At 41.0% G+C, this 20852-nt stretch overlaps 2 protein-coding genes across 2 annotated transcripts; both read left to right on the top strand.

Annotated features, from left to right (window-relative positions):
- The first annotated feature begins 2017 nt into the window (after nt 1–2017).
- On the top strand, nt 2018–6088 carry LOC110521971 (GTPase IMAP family member 9). The gene is made up of 3 exons (XM_036968115.2): nt 2018–2206; nt 3204–3275; nt 3948–6088. Exons 1-3 carry the CDS (start codon nt 2179–2181, stop codon nt 4901–4903), a joined length of 1056 nt encoding a protein of 351 aa, XP_036824010.2. The 5' UTR covers nt 2018–2178; the 3' UTR covers nt 4904–6088.
- Nucleotides 6089–10466: 4378 nt separating this feature from the next.
- Nucleotides 10467–19657, top strand: LOC110521967 (GTPase IMAP family member 8). Its single transcript, XM_090226460.1, has 3 exons — nt 10467–11699; nt 12739–13320; nt 18846–19657. The coding sequence occupies exons 1-3, from the start codon at nt 11096–11098 to the stop codon at nt 18890–18892; spliced, it is 1233 nt and encodes a 410-aa protein (XP_090082586.1). The 5' UTR covers nt 10467–11095; the 3' UTR covers nt 18893–19657.
- The last annotated feature ends 1195 nt before the right edge of the window (nt 19658–20852 follow it).

Genomic DNA, 20852 nt, shown 5'->3' with positions numbered 1-20852 from the left:
TCGTGTGTCATGATCGGGATGGCCTGAACTCGGAGCCTGATAGAATACCATGTTTATAGATCGCTGGCTATCTCATGGTGTCGTGTGTCATGATCGGGATGGCCTGAACTCTGACCCTGATAGAATACCATGTTTATAGATCTCTGGCTATCTCATGGTGTCGTGTGTCATGATCGGGATGGCCTGAACTCTGACCCTGATAGAATACCATGTTTATAGATCGCTGGCTATCTCATGGTGTCGTGTGTCATGATCGGGATGGCCTGAACTCGGAGCCTGATAGAATACCATGTATATAGATCGCTGGCTATCTCATGGTGTCGTGTGTCATGATCGGGATGGCCTGAACTCTGACCCTGATAGAATACCAGTCAAAACATGGCAGAACAAAGCCAGACTGCAGACTGCACTTATTAACTTCACCTACTGCTGTTTACATTGATTTTTTACTGTGATTTTGCAGTTACTTCAAATATGTCACTCCATGTTCTCTGAAGCGGACGACAGTTGAACCAGGACACTTTGTCACAAGATAAAACACATACTACAAAGCCTGATTTCGGGTCTTAACTCATCATTTACCAAATGTGTAACAACAATTTGCAATTCTCCCGCAGAATAGCTGTACACATAATCCCAATTCTTCATTATGGATTACATTTGAACATTTCCTTCTTTTGGGGCGTGAACTGGTATGGTCCGATTGAATCACAACAGCTCATTTAATTAACAATACTAGTTATAAATCTAGTTGACATTCATCCAAGGACACCTTGACTTGCATTACACTCTCACTGCAGAATACTTTTGTCATGAAATCATGTGACTTATACTTAGAGAAAAAGGATTCCTGTAAACACGCCCTGCTACGCTGCCAAGAGACACACGTATATTCGTTCTGACTCCCAAATGGAACCCTATTCCCTATGTAGTGCACTACTTTTGACCAGGGCCCCATGTGTCTGGTTAAAAGTAGTGCACTATGTTGTAGGGAGTAGGGTGCCATTTTGGATGCTACCAGGATCACTTGTGGTGGTGTGGATGATGTTGAAGGTGGTGGTGGTGTGGATGAAGTCTATTCATGAAGCTCTTGCTATGGATTATGCTCACGGCACTTGACCCTAATCCTAATACTCTAATTTGTCTTTTTGTTAATAGAGCTGTATACAACTCATTGTTCATGAAACTGAACCTGCAGCACTTGTGTCATGAAATGATACATTTTAATGATCTGATGAAATGATTATATCTCTACCTTTGTATTAAAATATGTGTACATAATGAGTCATCATACTACATACAGTCTTAGACAAAAAGGGTTCTTCAGTTGTCACCATAGGAGAATCCTTTTTTTTGATCCAGGTGGAACCCTCTGAGGAAATAGTTTTACATGGAACCCAAAAGGGTTCTACCTGGAACCAAAAGTGTTCTACCTGGAACCAAAAGGGTTCTACCTGGAACCAAAAGTGTTCTACCTGGAACCAAAAGTGTTCTACCTGGAACCAAAAGGGTTCTACTTACAACCAAAAAGAGTTGTTCAAAAAGCATTATCCTATTGGGACAGCAAAATAACCCTTTAAAGTTTATTAAGGCACCTTTTATTCTAAGAGTGTACAGATGAAATGCGTATCTCTCTACCTTTGTATTTAACTATGTGTTCACACTGAATCACTCTATAGCATTTGGCCTACCGATGACATCTTCCATTTATGTAGACTTTCAAACAATCTAATACATTATGTTTCCTTTGAGCCATAACTCATGCTCTCATTGCCAATCATTAACTTTACTGCTACTCATTATATGAAGGCTATGTTCAGAGCTGAAATGTTGAACAAGGTTTGGCAGCTTTGCATGGATCGGTACAGAAACTAAACAATACCTCTTCTAGTTTATTGAAACTTTTAGTCGTTGATAATAGTCCATAACTATGGTATGGTTCAGGATTTATTGAAGGGTGTCTGTTTCAAACTCATTGATAATAGTCCACTATGGTCTGGTTTAGGATTTATTGAAGGGGTGACTGTTTCATGCGATCCCGTTCACCTCCATATTTTCTCTGTGATTCTTGTTGAAGTGTGTTTCTACTTCCTCGATTCAAATGGGCGTGGCTTTGACTGAACAGCAGAGGGGGGGTCATCGTTAACGTAGGAGACGGTACCGGAAGAATCTGACAAAATGGCTTCACCAAGCACAACAAACCCCGGTAAGTTGACTTCATTTATTGATTCAAACACTACACATACTTACTAGCTATTGTTGTGAACATTTAAAGATGTTTTTGAGCACCTCAGTTTACTTATATAACTTCGTGTACTTCCAAGTCATTCTACTTTCACTTTCATTTAAGTTGCAGTAAAACGTGTGTTATAACATAAGTAGTACAACAAAGGGTATTTTTATTTTAGGAGTATGAATATATTCCATCCCTGTCTTGGATAGTTGTTCTATTAGTTAGACAGTCCAGAGAGAATTAATATATTCTATCCCTGTCTTGGATAGTTGTTCTATTAGTTAGACAGTCCAGAGAGAATTAATATATTCTATCCCTGTCTTGGATAGTTGTTCTATTAGTTAGACAGTCCAGAGAGAATTAATATATTCTATCCCTGTCTTGGACAGTTGTTCTATTAGTTAGACAGTCCAGAGAGAATTAATATATTCTATCCCTGTCTTGGATAGTTGTTCTATTAGTTAGACAGTCCAGAGAGAATTAATATATTCTATCCCTGTCTTGGATAGTTGTTCTATTAGTTAGACAGTCCAGAGAGAATTAATATATTCCATCCCTGTCTTGGATAGTTGTTCTATTAGTTAGACAGTCCAGAGAGAATTAATATATTCTATCCCTGTCTTGGACACAGTTGTTCTATTAGTTAGACAGTCCAGAGAGAATGAATATATTCCATCCCTGTCTTGGATAGTTGTTCTATTAGTTAGACAGCCCGGTGAGAATGAATAACCACATCATTGCAGATTAAAGTTATTTATTCCAAAACTCAGGCAGTATCACCTCAACTGGGAAACTTTATAGGAAGTAGCGTATGCAAAACTAATTTCCAGTGTGATGTGTATTATTTATTTCAAACTTTCAAGGTTTTAAACTGACATGAACATGAGTGTATAACAGACACGAGGTTTGAATGATCTGTTAATATCGCAGTATGTATTTTATGTGATGTATTCAATGTGTCATTCTGTAGTGGGGAAGGATGAAGACACAGACAAACAGACTCCGGGTAGAAGAAGAAACTCCAAAGGTGAAGGTCCAGACAGTAAGTTGAAAACTTTAATTAAGAAATATCTAATAAGTGAATATGTAAGTTGAAAACTTTTATTAAGAAATATCTAATAAGTGAATATTTACCAATAATGTATAATGCAGTCAAATGACTAAATCGCCATCTAGTGGCATCATGGGTGGAATATTATTGATCTATTTCATAATTAATAATATACATTTTTTAAAACAGCCAAAAATATGGTGTTTCTATGTCAAAGGGTGTTGTCATATTTCAGTCTTCTGTGATGTATATCAAGTGTAATATTGGGATGAAAACTCAACATTGAATACATTTCTACTTTATATCTGACATGGTACAGGTGTCTCCTTTTTTTAAGCCCTTAACTGTGTGTGTGAGGTGTAGACTTTTGTTTCAAAGTAGATTTGTTTAAGACTACCAAGAAACACTCAGTGTGTCCCTGATTTAGCCCACTGCAGTAAAAGGTTAATCAAATAGTTATATTTGTTGTTCGTTGATTATCCACATTTCAAGATGGCCGCCAGTAGTGAAGAGGAATGATTATTTATCTTAATTTGCATTTGTAATGGGAGACCCATTACTAAGTAGTGTTTTAAAAACACAACAGCAAGACTTGCTTATGTGATTGGAAACCATGATGTGACCGTTTTTCATGTTTTCTCCCTTCTCTGTTCTCTCCTGTAGTGTCAGTGACCAGGATTGTGCTGGTGGGGAAGACAGGCGCTGGGAAAAGCTCTTCAGGAAACACCATTCTGGGGAAGAAGGCTTTCAGAGATGCCAAATCTAGCAAATCTGTGACACAAGAGTGTTGCAAGGAGACAGGAGAGGTGGCAGGGAGACAGGTAGTGATAGTGGACACACCTGGTATTTTTGACACCAACCGTCCTGACAGTGACTTGAAGACAGAGATCAGTAAATGTATCAACATGACGTCACCTGGTCCCCACGCAATCGTATTGGTCTTAGATGTGGGCCCTTTCACAGAAGAGGAACAGAACGCGGTTAAGAAAATCAGGGCGCTGTTTGGAGAAGAAGCTGAAAGGTATACCATGATCCTCTTCACCCATGGAGATGAGTTGGATGATGGCGGCATTGAGCGGTATGTCCATGAAGCTCAGGAAGATCTCAAGACACTTGTGGACCAGTGTGGTAGAAGGTACCATGTTTTTGACAACACCAAGGTGGAAAACAGGGGACAAGTGCTGAAATTCCTGGAGAAAATTGACCACATGGTGGCAGTAAATGGCCAAGACCACTACACCAACAACATGTACGAGGAGGTGGAGAGAAAGATTTGTCACAAGAAGGAAGAGTTGAGGAAGCATTATGAAGAAGAACTACGGAAGCTACAAGACCAAGAGAACCAACTGCCTCTCGAATACCAGGAGAAAAGTAAGACGCTACGGCAAGACATTGAGGCGCTGAAGGAGTCACTTCAAGACAAAGAAAATAAACTTAAAGACTTGAAATCTATGGAGCAAAACAAGGTCCCGTGGATCGTTGAACATATACTTTATTATGAGATGAAGTTGAGGGCTGTGAGAGAGGAAGCAGAACAAATACAACTTAACAAAGACATATCAACAGACGTTTGTAGCAAGTTACGAGACCTCCATCTCACACAATCAAGTGTTGAATGATAAACATTGGAGGGGTTGTGTGAAAACGGTTCAACATCAAAACTCTCTGCTTTAATCTGAGGAAGAATTCAAGCAAAATGCTTTCTTTTGAAACTCATAAGTAGACCCAAAAGGTGAAATCTGGGATTGGTACAGTACATACATTTGTGGACTTTTAAATGAATCAATATAACCATTAATTCTTGAAGAATACATCTTATAAATGCTTCCTGAACTTGGTTAAATTGTTATGTTTTTAAATATGTTTATTGTGAAGCATTATCATACAGTATACAATCTGAGCCTGTATTTTTAACATATCAAACAACAAATGCAAGAGGAGTAAACAAGAGGAGTAAACAAGAGGAGTAAACAAGCGGAGTAAACAAGCGGAGTAAACAAGATGAGTAAACAAGAGGAGTAAACCAGAGGAGTAAACCAGAGGAGTAAACCAGAGGAGTAAACAAGAGGAGTAAACAAGAGGAGTAAACAAGAGGAGTAAACAAGCGGAGTAAACAAGAGGAGTAAACCAGAGGAGTAAACCAGAGGAGTAAACCAGAGGAGTAAACCAGAGGAGTAAACCAGAGGAGTAAACAAGAGGAGTAAACAAGAGGAGTAAACAAGAGGAGTAAACCAGAGGAGTAAACCAGAGGAGTAAACAAGATGAGTAAACAAGATGAGTACATAAAAAAAAACATCATGAAAATAAAAGTTGAAGGAAACACGTTGAATTAAGACACGTCAGCTTAGTTTAAATGGTTGTACTCAACCAGAACCCAAAATAACGGCTTGTGCTCACTAATGGTTTCTTATTGATTTCAGTTTCAATGAAAAGGTCCAGCAGATAGAAGGCTATTTGTCTGCACTCTTGAGTTTAAAAATAACTAAACATTTCTATGTACATTTTTTTATGATGTTTTTACTTTGGTATTGTCACTAAAATATTAAAATGTCATTTTTATTTCTTAGTCTTCTATTTGTATTGTTATTGACTCTGTATAAATATTCAAAAAGCATAACAAAAAATTGAGGAACTGAGGGAATTGTGCAAATTGATTTGGTTTGATCAGAGGGAAAATATAAAATGTCTGTAATTTTGAATTGAATGAATACCTTTTATATTTCAGATCAAACACCAATTTGTCATGATTTACAGGTCTGTAAATTCAGATAAATTCATATTTTTTATTAAACAAATAGGATAGGTTTATGTGTCATTATTGAAGCCACAGTCTATAGACAACCTATAACCCACCCATAGCATCCAACTGCCACTATCGTGTGTGTGTGTTCGTACCAAAGAGAATGATAGAGAAAGCATCCCTGTATACAGTAGTTCCCGTTATGGCGTCTGTGAGCACACGGGCAGTACTATTGAGGTGATCTTTTTTAAATATTCCATTTTTTCACGATTGGTTGATCTCTCCTGATGATCCGGTTGGACATGGCTCTAACAGGGTCATCAAGAGGAATCAACCAATGAAGTTGTAAGTCCCACTATAAGTTCACTACATTAAAATGGCGGAAGTACTCAATGGCACTGCCCATGCTAAAACGCCTTTTCGCCACTAGAGGCTTCTATCATTCTCTCTGGTTCGTACTCGTGATCGAGGCGCGGTGAACTGACACATTCAGCAAAGGAGACGGAGCATAGAGCGACGTGGATAACACTGAATAACAGGAAGTTTATCTGTTCAACAACAATAACGGTTATCCAGACCTGAGCTGTGTTCAAATACTCATACTAACCATACTAACTACTATTTGTGGTGTAAATTGAGTATATAGTAAGCTTATTGTTATAGTATGGACATACAGTTGAAGTTGGAAGTTTACATACACTTAGGTTGGAGTCATTAAAACTAGTTTTTCAACCACAAATGTCTTGTTAACAAACTATAGTTTTGGCAAGTCGGTTAGGACATTTACTTTGTGTATGACACAAGTCATTTTTCCAACAATTGTTTACAGACAGATTATTTCACTTATAATTCACTGAATCACAATTCCAGTGGGTCAGAAGTTTACATACACTAAATTGACTGTGCCTTTAAGCAGCTTGGAAAATTCCAGAAAATGTCATGGCTTTAGAAGCTTCTGATAGGCTAATTGGCATCATTTGAGTCAATTGGAGGTGTACCTGTGGATCTATTTCAGGGCCTACCTTCAAGCTCACTGCCTCTTTGCAAGCATGAGAAAAAAAAAAGAAATCAGGCAAGACCTCAGAAAAACATTGTAGACCTCTACAAATCTGGTTCATCCTTGGGAGCAATTTCAAAATGTCTGAAGGTACCACATTCATCTGTACAAACAATAATAGGCAAGTATAAACACCATGGGACCACGCAGCCGTCATACCGCTCAGGAAGGAGACGTATTCTGTCTCCTAGAGATGAACGTACTTTGGTGCAAAAAGTGCAAATCAATCCCAGAACAACAGCAAAGGACCTTGTGAAGATGCTGGAGTGAAATAATCTGTCAGTAAACAATTGTTGGAAAAATGACGTGTCATACACAAAGTAGATGTCCTCACTGACTTGCCAAAACTATAGTTTGTTAACAAGAAATTTGTGGAGTGGTTGAAAAAATGAGTTTTAATGACTCCAACCTAAGTGTATGTAAACTTCTGACTTTAGATGTTCTTGCCTAGTCCAGTGGTACTGGTCGTTGTAGGCCCAATCACATCTAGCTCTGCCCATAGTGCCCACAAAGTACCCCCTCGTATTCATTTTAAAATGTTGACATATAATATTGTAACGACCCCCGGTTTATAAGCCTGGATATCGACTCTGCTACTCGAGATAGGAGACACAACCAAAGAAATTAGACGCAGCCTCGCACCAGAAACAGGAAATGACATCATGTTATCCCGGGTAAAAACACTTACATGCTTTTTTTGCCTACTCGGAAGTTACGAGATGAAACCATCTGACCAACTAGTGGGTCACGCTGCGCCCCACTGTCTGATTCATATCGCGTGATTTCTGATCATAGTTTTCGATTATATCGTCTGATTTGTTCTGTATGGGGTGAATAGGGTCTGTCTAGGGAACTTTGGGCAGTGGTTTAAGTGTCAGATAAAATAAGAACACTGGAGGCTGAAAGTGACACTGTTGCTGCTGAACAGTTTCAACTCTATAGCATTTGCAAACCTCAAACATTTGTGATAAGAAAGGAGGTAAATTGTTATTTATTCAAATGATTTATGACAATCTATTAGATTACTACATTATTAGTAGCCACAGCAGCCTCGTCTGGTTTCCCTGCCCCCTGCAATTCGAATACAGCCACCTCCACAGGTAAACACATGTTAAAGTATGGGGGAAAAAAATACTGATTATTATGTGTTTTATAAAGCTGCAATGTTAAAAAAAAAATAATAATCCTCTCTTTACATATCTAAAGTCCACAGCACCAGCCCTCGAGGCATGTTCACCTCCTCCAAAACATCTGCAGCTTCCTCCAGAGGTATTGGTGTAAAAAGCTGAAAAGGGTTTTCATGAAACATGCTCTGTCTAACAGTACTTTTCTCAAACTGCAGCACAGACAAGGAAGAGAAAAGCTCCACCTGCCACCTCTGTCAGGCCACCCATGGCATCTCTCTCAGGTACTTCATCATCGTTGTTTTTCCTCTCTCTGTTGTATTAATTACTATTGTTGCTGTAGTACTTCTACATTTGCAAACCATGTTAATCAATTTGATGGTATAGTTTTTATTTTTAGTGAGCAGCACCTGCAAGCTCCCCGCAGGAGTGTGATCCACCTGCAAGCTCCCCGCAGGAGTGTGAGTCTGAGGTGCCATGGTTGTGCTGTGACTTCTGTCAGCACTGGTTCCACTGCAGGAGTGTGCAGTGACTTCTGGTTCCACTACAGGTGTGTGCTGTGACTTCTGGTTCCACTGCAGGTGTGTGCTGTGACTTCTGGTTTCACTACAGGTGTGTGCTGTGACTTCTGGTTCCACTACAGGTGTGTGCAGTGACTTCTGGTTCCACTACAGGTGTGTGCAGTGACGGTGGAGCTGGGTTTTAATTGTGATTTCTGTGACAATATAGCGATGGAGGTCAATATTTTTTTGTTGTTTTCATTTGCAATAATTTATTTGTAAAAAATAATTACATGTCTAAAATATAATATATATTGATTCAACCCATCTAGTGTATTTCTTCCTTTACTTTCCAAGTGCATCTCTGCAACACAAACTCCAACAGTATTTTCATTGTTTATGTCAATGCACATCACTGAAATTAAAGTTTTATTTGATGTAAATGAGTATGAATAATTTAAATTTTTGTATTAAACTGTTATCTACTTTCTCAAAACATAAGATGAATCCGCAAAACCTGTATACACCGAGGATCAGGATGAAGAAGAGTCTGTGACAGTAGGAGTGAAGTTCATGGAAAAAGTGACTCTTACCTTTTGGCTGATCCATTTGTGGTTTCACGGGTGGGTGGGGAAAAAAAAGAGTTGGGTCATGTGGAATCGGTGAAGGTAACCAGAAGTGGTCTAGTGATGATTGTGTTTCTGTTGGGCTGATGAAGAATGCGCTCAAAGTATAACGAACGGGGGCAAGAAAAGTTAATTGTTTCATTTTCAAGAAAAGGTCACCAATGAAAGGAGTGATAACTGGGGTAACAGTAGATATAAACGTTGACTAGCTGAGGGCAAAGATTCCCGGTGTATGTGATGCTTGTCGTCTGATACGACATAGACAGGGTGGTGAGAGTGGGGAAACAGAAGAGTCATTGTCTGTTCTTTTGAGTTTTGAAGTTGAGTCTTTGCCTGATAAAGAGAAGTTAGGATATATAAGTTATCCTGTAAGAGCGTATGTACCTCATACATTACGTTGTTACAGGTGTCCAGCTTATTGGTATGTGGCAGCAGTGTGTAGGAGGGAGGGTCCAAGGTGTTCCTATGTGGCAGCAGTGTGTAGGTGGTAGGGTCCAAGGAGTGAGAAATGTGCAGAAGGGCATTTAGACAAAGGAATGTGTAGCATTGGGGAAAGTAATGGAATGTGTTAATTGTAGGGGTGCCCATGGAGCTGGGGATCAGAAACGTCTCGTGCGAGAGAGAAGCCGGTTGAGGTTTCCAGGGTTAGAGTAGAGCAGGAGTTGTCATATGCTGAGGCAGTGAAGAAAGTAGAGGAAGATGGGTCAAGGGGGAGGAGTGGTGAGAGTAGTAGAGATATATCAGTACAGAGGGATAGGCCAAAAAGCTAAATAAGATTCAGTAAGATTAGATTTTTAGAATTTAAGCAATGGTTATTAATTGTACTGCAGGGATGAATCGGAAGTCTCCGAAAATTGAGGTTGTAGTGGCAGCTGCAGAGAGGTATTTGGGTGTGCGAGACTTGACAGCAGAAGAGTTACAGGATGTGTGTCAGAGTGATGGCACGAGGTAGGAATAAATACGTTTAATTAGTGGAGTAGGGGGTACATTTTATTTTATATAATTTGGAAATTAGTGAGTATAGTGTTAGATGGTAGGGTATTTATTTTTTTCAAGTAAAGTATAAGGGAGTTGTACTCCAGTCTAGTAGGTGGCGGTAATGTAACAAACTGGATGCCAACCGCCGTTAAACCTTAGAAGAAGTCCACAGGCGCGCGCGCCGGGCAACGCAATGAAAAGTTGACGGACAAGTATCTTTTTTTAACCGGAAGACGAGCCAACTATCTAGTAAACACTTCGGAGAAGAGGTCGGTGTCTCTTTTTCGAACACAATTAAACGGATATATCTTGTAATTGAACAAAATAATAAGGTGGCCAATAACTGGGGACCGTATGACGATAATACTGGACGTATTTGTTTGCTAAACCGCTTATCAAAAAGCTGTTAATAGTAATGTTTCCACTGAAACGTCAAATATGCTAATTGCTAACCCATTAACTAACATTTTTACGCTAACAATAATCACAAAACATTGATGGCTTGATCACAGGATAACACTGTTGAAGGTAATGTTTAGTAAACGCTGTTGAATATGCCGATAAAACGAAGTTTCAAGCTAATTGCGTCACGGAAGACATGATCAATCTTGATTGTGTTATGTCTGATTTAATACGAATATGTAGCCTAAATATTACCCTACCAATAATACATTTCAATGGACTGCTTTTACATGATAGATTTATGATAGAACTCAATGACACACACGCCTATTGGTGAACCAAAGCTGCAAAGCTGTCAGTTTAAATCAACGTAAATGCAATGACATGGCTCAGGGTTTTGATAATTCCTTCAAGATCAGGCACCAATCCAAACTTTTGCAAGCTACATCCAAACCATTGCAGGTGGTGTTACTTGGTAAAACAGGAGCAGGGAAGAGTGCCACAGGAAACACCATCCTGGGACGCAAAGATTTTTTCTCAAAGAAGAGTTCCAAATCAGTGACTGCTGATATTGAGAAACAAAATGTCACCATTGAAGGAATAGATCTTGTCGTGTATGACACTCCAGGATTCTGTAACTCCGATCAATCTGAAGAGCAAATTCAGGAGAAATTCCAGGAAGTCCTAAAGTTAACCTCATCTGGTCCCCGTGTGTTTCTCCTGGTGGTGAAGATAGACAGATTAACAGAAGAAGAGATGAGGGTCATCAATAAAGTAGAAGGTCTTCTAGGAGAGAGTCTTTTGAAGCAAACCTGGATCCTGTTCACCAGAGGAGATGAGTTAGAAGACCAGACTATAGAAGAATTAATTGCTGACTCTGTCACAGAAGTGATGAGAAAATACAGTGGAAGATACCATGTGTTCAACAACAAGAGGGGTGATCCTGAGCAGGTCAAATCACTGCTGCAAAAGATATCCATCTGTCTCAGTAAGTATAACTAACTGTTTATATAAAGGATTAGCCAGAAATGTAATGTTGACTAATTGTTAATGTTTCCATGATTGAAATACTGTGTTTTGAAGCAGTATAATACTGATGATAGAAAACTAGATATTCTAGATGAGAGCTCAGTAGGTCATGTCATTGATAACGTTATGAACACAATCTTTTCATGTGTATCCTGTAGCTGAGATGATTATAGGTCGTCCTGCCTGAGAATTGTAAGACCAGTTATTTTGTTTTCATGACAATGACTGAGACAATACCTGAAGATTGATTAAATAATTACTAATAAAATGTTATTTTGTGTTAAATAGTAATATTAAAATACATCCCACTACACATTTAGTAATGACAGGATGCATTTGAATCATAACACACAGTATAACTTAGTGTGACTTAATACTAGTATTTTCTATAGGCGTGGAAAAGGGGTTCTCGTTAAGTTTAACAGTTATCCCGAGTTGAACTCAGAATTCACCAAAGTTAGCTAGCTAACTCCTCTATCCCGCTACGTAGTATACCTCTCTGGTCTTCTGGTTAAAGATATACATTCTGGGAAGACAACAATGTCCCCCTCAGCCACTTAATGTGGTATACAGCTGGGATGGGCTGAAGAAATGTAACCTCTCAGATGCAATAACGGACAGTCCATGACATCCCAGAGTTTTATATGTTGAAGCTATAGACCTGTTTGTTTACATTTTTGTTTGCAAAAATTGGAGTAATGAAATCTTACATTGTGTTATAATGATCTTATGATGCATTTATGTGATATTATTCAAGAATCAATGTACATAAAGAATTGAAATGTCTATTGAACAGCTTCCCAAATCCCAGATTGAAGCTTTAATAAATTGGCTTGGTGTGCCAGAACTCCCCAGAACTCTACATTCACCATAAAGATTTAAACACCAGAAATAAATCATTATTATTCAGTACACCAATAACTGCCTGTACAGGGGATGAGATGGTAGTCATTTTACTGAATCAGTTTATCAAATGTGATGTATTTCTCTATACACAGATTCAACAGATTCAAGGAGCTCCCCCATCAGGAAACTCCCAGAGAGAAGGATGGTTCTGCTTGGAAAAACCGGTGTTGGGAAGAGTGCAACAGGAAACACCATCCTGGGACGAAAGGATTTTGTCTCAAAGAAGAGTTCCAAATCAGTGACTGCTGATATTGAGAAACAAAATGTCACCATTGAAGGAATAGATCTTGTCGTGTATGACACTCCAGGATTCTGTAACCCCGATCAATCTGAAGAGCAAATTCAGGAGAAATTCCAGGAAGTCCTCAAGTTAACCTCATCTGGTCCCCGTGTGTTTCTCCTGGTGGTGAAGATAGACAGATTAACAGAAGAAGAGAAGAGGGTCATCAGTAAAGTAGAAGGTCTTCTAGGAGAGAGTCTTTTGAAGCAAACCTGGATCCTGTTCACCAGAGGAGATGAGTTAGAAGACCAGACTATAGAAGAATTCATTGCTGACTCAGATGACCTCACAGAAGTGATGAGAAAATACAGTGGAAGATACCATGTGTTCAACAACAAGAGGGGTGATCCGGAACAGGTCAAATCACTGCTGGAAAAGACATCCATCTGTCTCAGTAAGTTTAACTAACTATTTATATCAAAATGGATTTGTCACATGCGCCGAATACAACAGTGCCGTTTTTAATAAAATAAATAAATAAAAGTAACAAATCATTCAAGAGCAGCAGTAAAATAACAATAACGAGGCTATATACAGGGTATTACGGTACTGAGTCAATGTGGAGGCTATATACAGGTGGTACCGGTACAGAGTCAATGTGGAGGCTATATACAGGGTATTACGGTACTGAGTCAATGTGGAGGCTATATACAGGTGGTACCAGTACAGAGTCAATGTGGAGGCTATATACAGGGGGTACCAGTACAGAGTCAATGTGGAGGCTATAAACAGGGGGTACCAGTACAGAGTCAATGTGGAGGCAAAATACAGGGGGTACCGGTACAGAGTCAATGTGGAGGCTATATACAGGGGGTACCAGTACAGAGTCAATGTGGAGGCTATATACAGGGGTACCAGTACAGAGTCAATGTGTAGGCTATATACAGGGGGTACCAGTACAGAGTCAATGTGGAGACTATATACAGGGGGTACCAGTACAGAGTCAATGTGGAGGCTATATACAGGGGCTACCAGTACTGAGTCAATGTGGAGGCTATATACAGGGGGTACCAGTACAGAGTCAATGTGGAGACTATATACAGGGGGTACCAGTACTGAGTCAATGTGGAGACTATATACAGGGGGTACCAGTACAGAGTCAATGTGGAGGCTATATACAGGGGGTACCAGTACAGAGTCAATGTGGAGGCTATATACAGGGGGTACCAGTACAGAGTCAATGTGGAGGCTATATACAGGGGGTACCGGTACTGAGTCAATGTGGAGGCTCTATACAGGGTATTACGGTACAGAGTCAATGTGGAGGCTATATACAGGGGGTACCGGAACGGAGACAATGTGGAGGCTATATACAGGGGGTACCAGTACTGAGTCAATGTGGAGGCTATATACAGGTGGTACCAGTACAGAGTCAATGTGGAGGCTATATACAGGGGGTACCAGTACAGAGTCAATGTGGAGGCTATATACAGGTGGTACCAGTACAGAGTCAATGTGGAGGCTATATACAGGGGGTACCAGTACAGAGTCAATGTGGAGACTATATACAGGGGGTACCAGTACAGAGTCAATGTGGAGACTATATACAGGGGGTACCAGTACAGAGTCAATGTGGAGGCTATATACAGGGGGTACCAGTACAGAGTCAATGTGGAGACTATATACAGGGGGTACCAGTACTGAGTCAATGTGGAGACTATATACAGGGGGTACCAGTACAGAGTCAATGTGGAGGCTATATACAGGGGGTACCAGTACAGAGTCAATGTGGAGGCTATATACAGGTGGTACCAGCACAGAGTCAATGTGGAGGCTATATACAGGGGGTACCGGTACAGAGTCAATGTGGAGGCTATATACAGGGGGTACCGGTACAGAGTCAATGTGGAGGCTATATACAGGGGGTACCGGTACAGAGTCAATGTGGAGGCTATATACAGGAGGTACCGGTACAGAGTCAATGTGGAGGCTATATACAGGGGGTACCAGTACAGAGTCAATGTGGAGACTATATACAGGGGGTACCAGTACTGAGTCAATGTGGAGACTATATACAGGGGGTACCAGTACAGAGTCAATGTGGAGGCTATATACAGGGGGTACCAGTACAGAGTCAATGTGGAGGCTATATACAGGGGGTACCAGTACAGAGTCAATGTGGAGACTATATACAGGGGGTACCAGTACTGAGTCATTGTGGAGACTATATACAGGGGGTACCAGTACAGAGTCAATGTGGAGACTATATACAGGGGGTACCAGTACTGAGTCAATGTGGAGACTATATTCAGGGGGTACCAGTACAGAGTCAATGTGGAGGCTATATACAGGGGGTACCAGTACAGAGTCAATGTGGAGGCTATATACAGGGGGTACCAGTACAGAGTCAATGTGGAGACTATATACAGGGGGTACCAGTACTGAGTCCATGTGGAGACTATATACAGGGGTACCAGTACAGAGTCAATGTGTAGGCTATATACAGGGGGTACCAGTACAGAGTCAATGTGGAGACTATATACAGGGGGTACCAGTACTGAGTCAATGTGGAGACTATATTCAGGGGGTACCAGTACAGAGTCAATGTGGAGGCTATATACAACGGGTACCAGTACAGAGTCAATGTGGAGGCTATATACAGGGGGTACCGGAACTGAGACAATGTGGAGGCTATATACAGGGGGTACCAGTACAGAGTCCATGTGGAGACTATATACAGGGGTACCAGTACAGAGTCAATGTGTAGGCTATATACAGGGGGTACCGGTACAGAGTCAATGTGGAGACTATATACAGGGGTACCAGTACAGAGTCAATGTGGAGGCTATATATAGGGGGTACCGGTACAGAGTCAATGTGGAGGCTATATACAGGGTATTATGGTACAGAGTCAATGTGGAGGCTATATACAGGGTATTATGGTACAGAGTCAATGTGGAGGCTATATACAGGGGGTACTGGTACAGAGACAATATGGAGGCTATATACAGGGGGTACCGGTACAGAGTCAATGTGGAGGCTATATACAGGGGGTACCGGTACAGAGTCAATGTGGAGGCTATATACAGGGGGTACCGGTACTGAGTCAATGTGGAGGCTCTATACAGGGGGTAAGGGTACAGAGTCAATGTGGAGACTATATACAGGGGGTACCGGTACTGAGTCAATGTAGAGGCTCTATACAGTGGGTAAGGGTACAGAGTCAATGTGGAGACTATATACAGGGGGTACCGGTACTGAGTCAATGTGGAGGCTATATACAGGGGGTACCGATACTGAGTCAATGTACAGGCTCTATACAGGGGGTAAGGGTACAGAGTCAATGTGGAGACTATATACAGGGGGTACCGGTACAGAGTCAATGTGGAGGCTATATACAGGGGGTACTGGTACTGAGTCAATGTGGAGGCTATATACAGGTGGTACCAGTACAGAGTCAATGTGGAGGCTATATACAGGGGGTACCAGTACAGACTCAATGTGGAGGCTATATACAGGTGGTACCAGTACAGAGTCAATGTGGAGGCAATATACAGGGGGTACCAGTACAGAGTCAATGTGGAGGCTATATACAGGGGGTACCAGTACAGAGTCAATGTGGAGACTATATACAGGGGGTACCAGTACTGAGTCAATGTGGAGGCTATATACAGGGGGTACCAGTACAGAGTCAATGTGGAGACTATATACAGGGGGTACCAGTACAGAGTCAATGTGGAGGCTATATACAGGTGGTACCAGTACAGAGTCAATGTGGAGGCTATATACAGGGGGTACCAGTACAGAGTCAATGTGGAGGCTATATACAGGGGGTACCAGTACAGAGTCAATGTGGAGACTATATACAGGGGGTACCAGTACAGAGTCAATGTGGAGACTATATACAGGGGGTACCAGTACAGAGTCAATGTGGAGACTATATACAGGGGGTACCAGTACAGAGTCAATGTGGAGACTATATACAGGGGGTACCAGTACAGAGTCAATGTGGAGGCTATATACAGGTGGTACCAGTACAGAGTCAATGTGGAGGCTATATACAGGGGGTACCAGTACAGAGTCAATGTGGAGGCTATATACAGGGGGTACCAGTACAGAGTCAATGTGGAGACTATATACAGGGGGTACCAGTACTGAGTCAATGTGGAGACTATATACAGGGGGTACCAGTACAGAGTCAATGTGGAGGCTATATACAACGGGTACCAGTACAGAGTCAATGTGGAGGCTATATACAGGGGTTACCGGAACTGAGACAATGTGGAGGCTATATACAGGGGGTACCAGTACAGAGTCCATGTGGAGACTATATACAGGGGTACCAGTACAGAGTCAATGTGTAGGCTATATACAGGGGGTACCGGTACAGAGTCAATGTGGAGACTATATACAGGGGTACCAGTACAGAGTCAATGTGGAGGCTATATATAGGGGGTACCGGTACAGAGTCAATGTGGAGGCTATATACAGGGTATTATGGTACAGAGTCAATGTGGAGGCTATATACAGGGTATTATGGTACAGAGTCAATGTGGAGGCTATATACAGGGGGTACTGGTACAGAGACAATTTGGAGGCTATATACAGGGGGTACCGGTACAGAGTCAATGTGGAGGCTATATACAGGGGGTACCGGTACAGAGTCAATGTGGAGGCTATATACAGGGGGTACCGGTACAGAGTCAATGTGGAGGCTATATACAGGGGGTACCGGTACAGAGTCAATGTGGAGGCTATATACAGGGGGTACCGGTACTGAGTCAATGTGGAGGCTCTATACAGGGGGTAAGGGTACAGAGTCAATGTGGAGACTATATACAGGGGGTACCTGTACTGAGTCAATGTAGAGGCTCTATACAGGGGGTAAGGGTACAGAGTCAATGTGGAGACTATATACAGGGGGTACCGGTACTGAGTCAATGTGGAGGCTATATACAGGGGGTACCGATACTGAGTCAATGTAGAGGCTCTATACAGGGGGTAAGGGTACAGAGTCAATGTGGAGACTATATACAGGGGGTACCGGTACAGAGTCAATGTGGAGGCTATATACAGGGGGTACCAGTACTGAGTCAATGTGCGGAGGCACCGGTTAGTCGAGGTAATATGTACATGTAGGTAGAGTTATTAAAGTGACAATGCATAGATAACAGAGTAGCAGCAGTGTAAAAGGGGGGGGGGGGGCAATGGAAATAGTCTGGGTAGCCATTTGATTAGCTGTTCAGGAGTCTTATGGCTTGGGGGTAGAAGCTGTTTAGAAGCCTCTTGGACCTAGACTTGACACTCCGGTACCGCTTGCCATGCGGTAGTAGAGAGAACAGTCTATGAATGGGGTGACTGGAGTCTGAGAATTGTAAGACCAGTTATTTTGTTTGGCATGACAATGACTGAGACAATACTTGAGGAAGATTTATTAAATGTTTACTAATTAGTATAACCCTCTGGTCTTCTGGTTAAAGATGTACATTCTGGGAAGACAACAATGTCCCCCTCAGCCACTTAATGTGGTATAAAGCTGGGATGGGGCTGGAGAAATGTAACCTCTCAGTGGTTTAGATACAATGACTGACAGTCCATCACAACCAATAGATAGTTTTATATGTTGAAGCTATAGATAGACCTGTTTGTTTACATTTTTGTTGTTTGCAAAAATTGGAGTAATGAAATCTTACATTGTGTTATAATGATCTTACGATGCATTTGTGATATTATTCAAGAATCAATGTACATAAAGAATTGAAATGACTATTGAACAGCTTCCCAAATCCCAGATTGAAGCTTTAATAAATTGGCTTGGTGTGCCAGAACTCCCCAGAACTCCACATTCACCATAAAGATTTAAACACCAGAAATAAATCATTATTATTCAGTACACCAATAACTGCCTGTACAGGGGATGAGATGGTAGTCATTTTACAGTATCAGTTTATCAAATGTGATGTATTTCTCTATACACAGATTCAACAGTTTCAAGGAGCTCCTCCATCAGGAATCTCCCAGAGTGAAGGATTGTTCTGCTTGGAAAAAGCGGTGTTGGGAAGAGTGCAACAGGAAACACCATCCTTGGTGGGAGAAGTATCCATTCTGAACAGAACTGGTCCTCAGTAACACGTAAAACAGAAATGAAGCAGGCAGCAGTAGATGGGAGGGATGTCAGTGTGGTTGACACTCCAGGACTCTAACTCTAATGAACTTATCCTCTGCAGCAGAGGTAACTCTGGGTCTTCCTTTCCTGTGGCGGTCCTCATGAGAGCCAGTTTCATCAGAGAGCTTGATGGTTTTTGTGACTGCACTTGAAGAAACGTTCAAAGTTCTTGAAATGTTCCGTATTGACTGACCTTCATGTCTTCAAGTAATGATGGACTGTTGTTTCTCTTTGCTTATTTGAGCTGTTCTTGCCATAATATGGACTTGGTCTTTTACCAAATAGGGCTGTATACCACCCCTACCTTGTTACAGCACAACTGATTGGCTCAAACACATTAAGAAGGAAAGAAATTCCACAAATGAACTTTTAACAAGGCACACCTGTTAATTGAAATGCATTTCAGGTGACTACCTCAAGAAGCTGATTGAGAGAATTTCGAAGTGTGCAAAGCTTTCATCAAGGCAAAGAGTGGCTACTTTGAAGAATCTCAAATATAAAATATTTGTTTAACACTTGTTTGGTTTCTACATGATTCCATATGTGTTATTTCATAGTTGTGATGTCTTCATTATTATTCTACAATGTAGAAAATAGTAAAAATAAAGAAAAACCCTTGAATAAGTAGGTGTGTCCAAACTGTTGACTGGTACCGCTTGGGGTGGCAGGGTAGCCTAGAGGTTAGAGTGTTGGACTAGTAGTAACCGAAAGGTTGCAAGATCAAATCCCCGAGCTGACAAGGTAAAAATCTATCGTTCTGCCTCCTGAACAAGGCAGTTAACCCACTGTTCCTAGGCCGTCATTGAAAATAAGAATTTGTTCTTAACTGACTTGCCTAGTTAAATAAAGGTAAAATAAATTTTTTAAAAATATGCACAAATCAAATATTACCCCACTACAATAGAGCTAAACTTAAGGGCAGACAAAATATGTTTGTGGGAGTATAAATAGTGCTAAAAAAAAAAAAGTGTGTTCTTTCTTTGTGAACACAGCATTGTGATGTAACGTTTTCTTTAGTGAGCGAGGATGGAGACTGAGACAATCAGGCCAAGGGAAGCATACCTCATGCTGACCGTCCCAACAGTGAGTTGGGAAAATATATTGGTATAACTTTATAATAATGTTCACTAATAAGCTGTTATAAATGCTTATAAATAATCATACATAGTATATATTATTATTGTTTGTCAAAATAATTATTGTTAATAAGTTCTTAGTAATAATTATAAATACGTTCTTATGAATGGAAAAAATACAACAATGTAGCCAGTAAAATATCTGCCCATCTAACAAAACATTTGTGGTTTAAAATTTGTAGCCTACCATCTCTTCACAGTTCTCTTTTTCTCTGAACAGTTTCAAACACATCAAGGGATTGTCCTATGTTAGGACTGACTATCTAACAGAACCAAGAATGCTGCTGCATTGCAAACACTATCCCGAGAAGAGTACAAACGGAAACACAAACCTTGATAGAGGTTTCCACTATGAGAATAAGGAATCCTCTGTACAATCAGAAACTAAAGTTAAGCAGGCTGAGGTAAGGACAAGGGCAAGGACAAGGACAAGGGTAAGGACAAGGGTAGGGAACTGGGGACATGGGCTGGGGTAAGGACATGGGTTGGAGTAAGGACAGGGGAGTGGGTAAGGACATGGGCTGGGGTAAGGACATGGGCTGGAGTAAGGACAGGGGAGTGGGTAAGGACATGGGCTGGAGTAAGGACAGGGGAGTGGGTAAGGACAGGGGCTGGGGTAAGGACATGGGTTGGAGTAAGGACAGGGGAGTGGGTAAGGACATGGGCTGGGGTAAGGACATGGGA

The sequence above is a fragment of the Oncorhynchus mykiss genome, chromosome 29 (assembly GCF_057628025.1).
Source record: "Oncorhynchus mykiss isolate SJ-2025 chromosome 29, ASM5762802v1, whole genome shotgun sequence".
NCBI lineage: Eukaryota > Metazoa > Chordata > Actinopteri > Salmoniformes > Salmonidae > Oncorhynchus > Oncorhynchus mykiss.
The sequence above is the reverse complement of the archived record's forward strand: the minus strand, read 5'-3'. Positions and strand labels throughout refer to the sequence as shown.

What these genes read in the sequence shown, in the direction of transcription:
- LOC110521971 (XM_036968115.2), top strand. Translation starts at nt 2,179, where the DNA reads ATGGCTTCACCAAGCACAACAAACCCCG. An exon ending in ACCAAGCACAACAAACCCCG is followed by an intron (nt 2,207 to 3,203) that starts GTAAGTTGACTT and finishes GTCATTCTGTAG; the next exon opens with TGGGGAAGGATGAAGACACA. An exon ending in CAAAGGTGAAGGTCCAGACA is followed by an intron (nt 3,276 to 3,947) that starts GTAAGTTGAAAA and finishes TCTCTCCTGTAG; the next exon opens with TGTCAGTGACCAGGATTGTG.
- LOC110521967 (XM_090226460.1), top strand. Translation starts at nt 11,096, where the DNA reads ATGGCTCAGGGTTTTGATAATTCCTTCAAGATCAGGCACCAATCCAAA. An exon ending in AAAGATATCCATCTGTCTCA is followed by an intron (nt 11,700 to 12,738) that starts GTAAGTATAACT and finishes CTCTATACACAG; the next exon opens with ATTCAACAGATTCAAGGAGC. An exon ending in AAAGACATCCATCTGTCTCA is followed by an intron (nt 13,321 to 18,845) that starts GTAAGTTTAACT and finishes CTCTATACACAG; the next exon opens with ATTCAACAGTTTCAAGGAGC.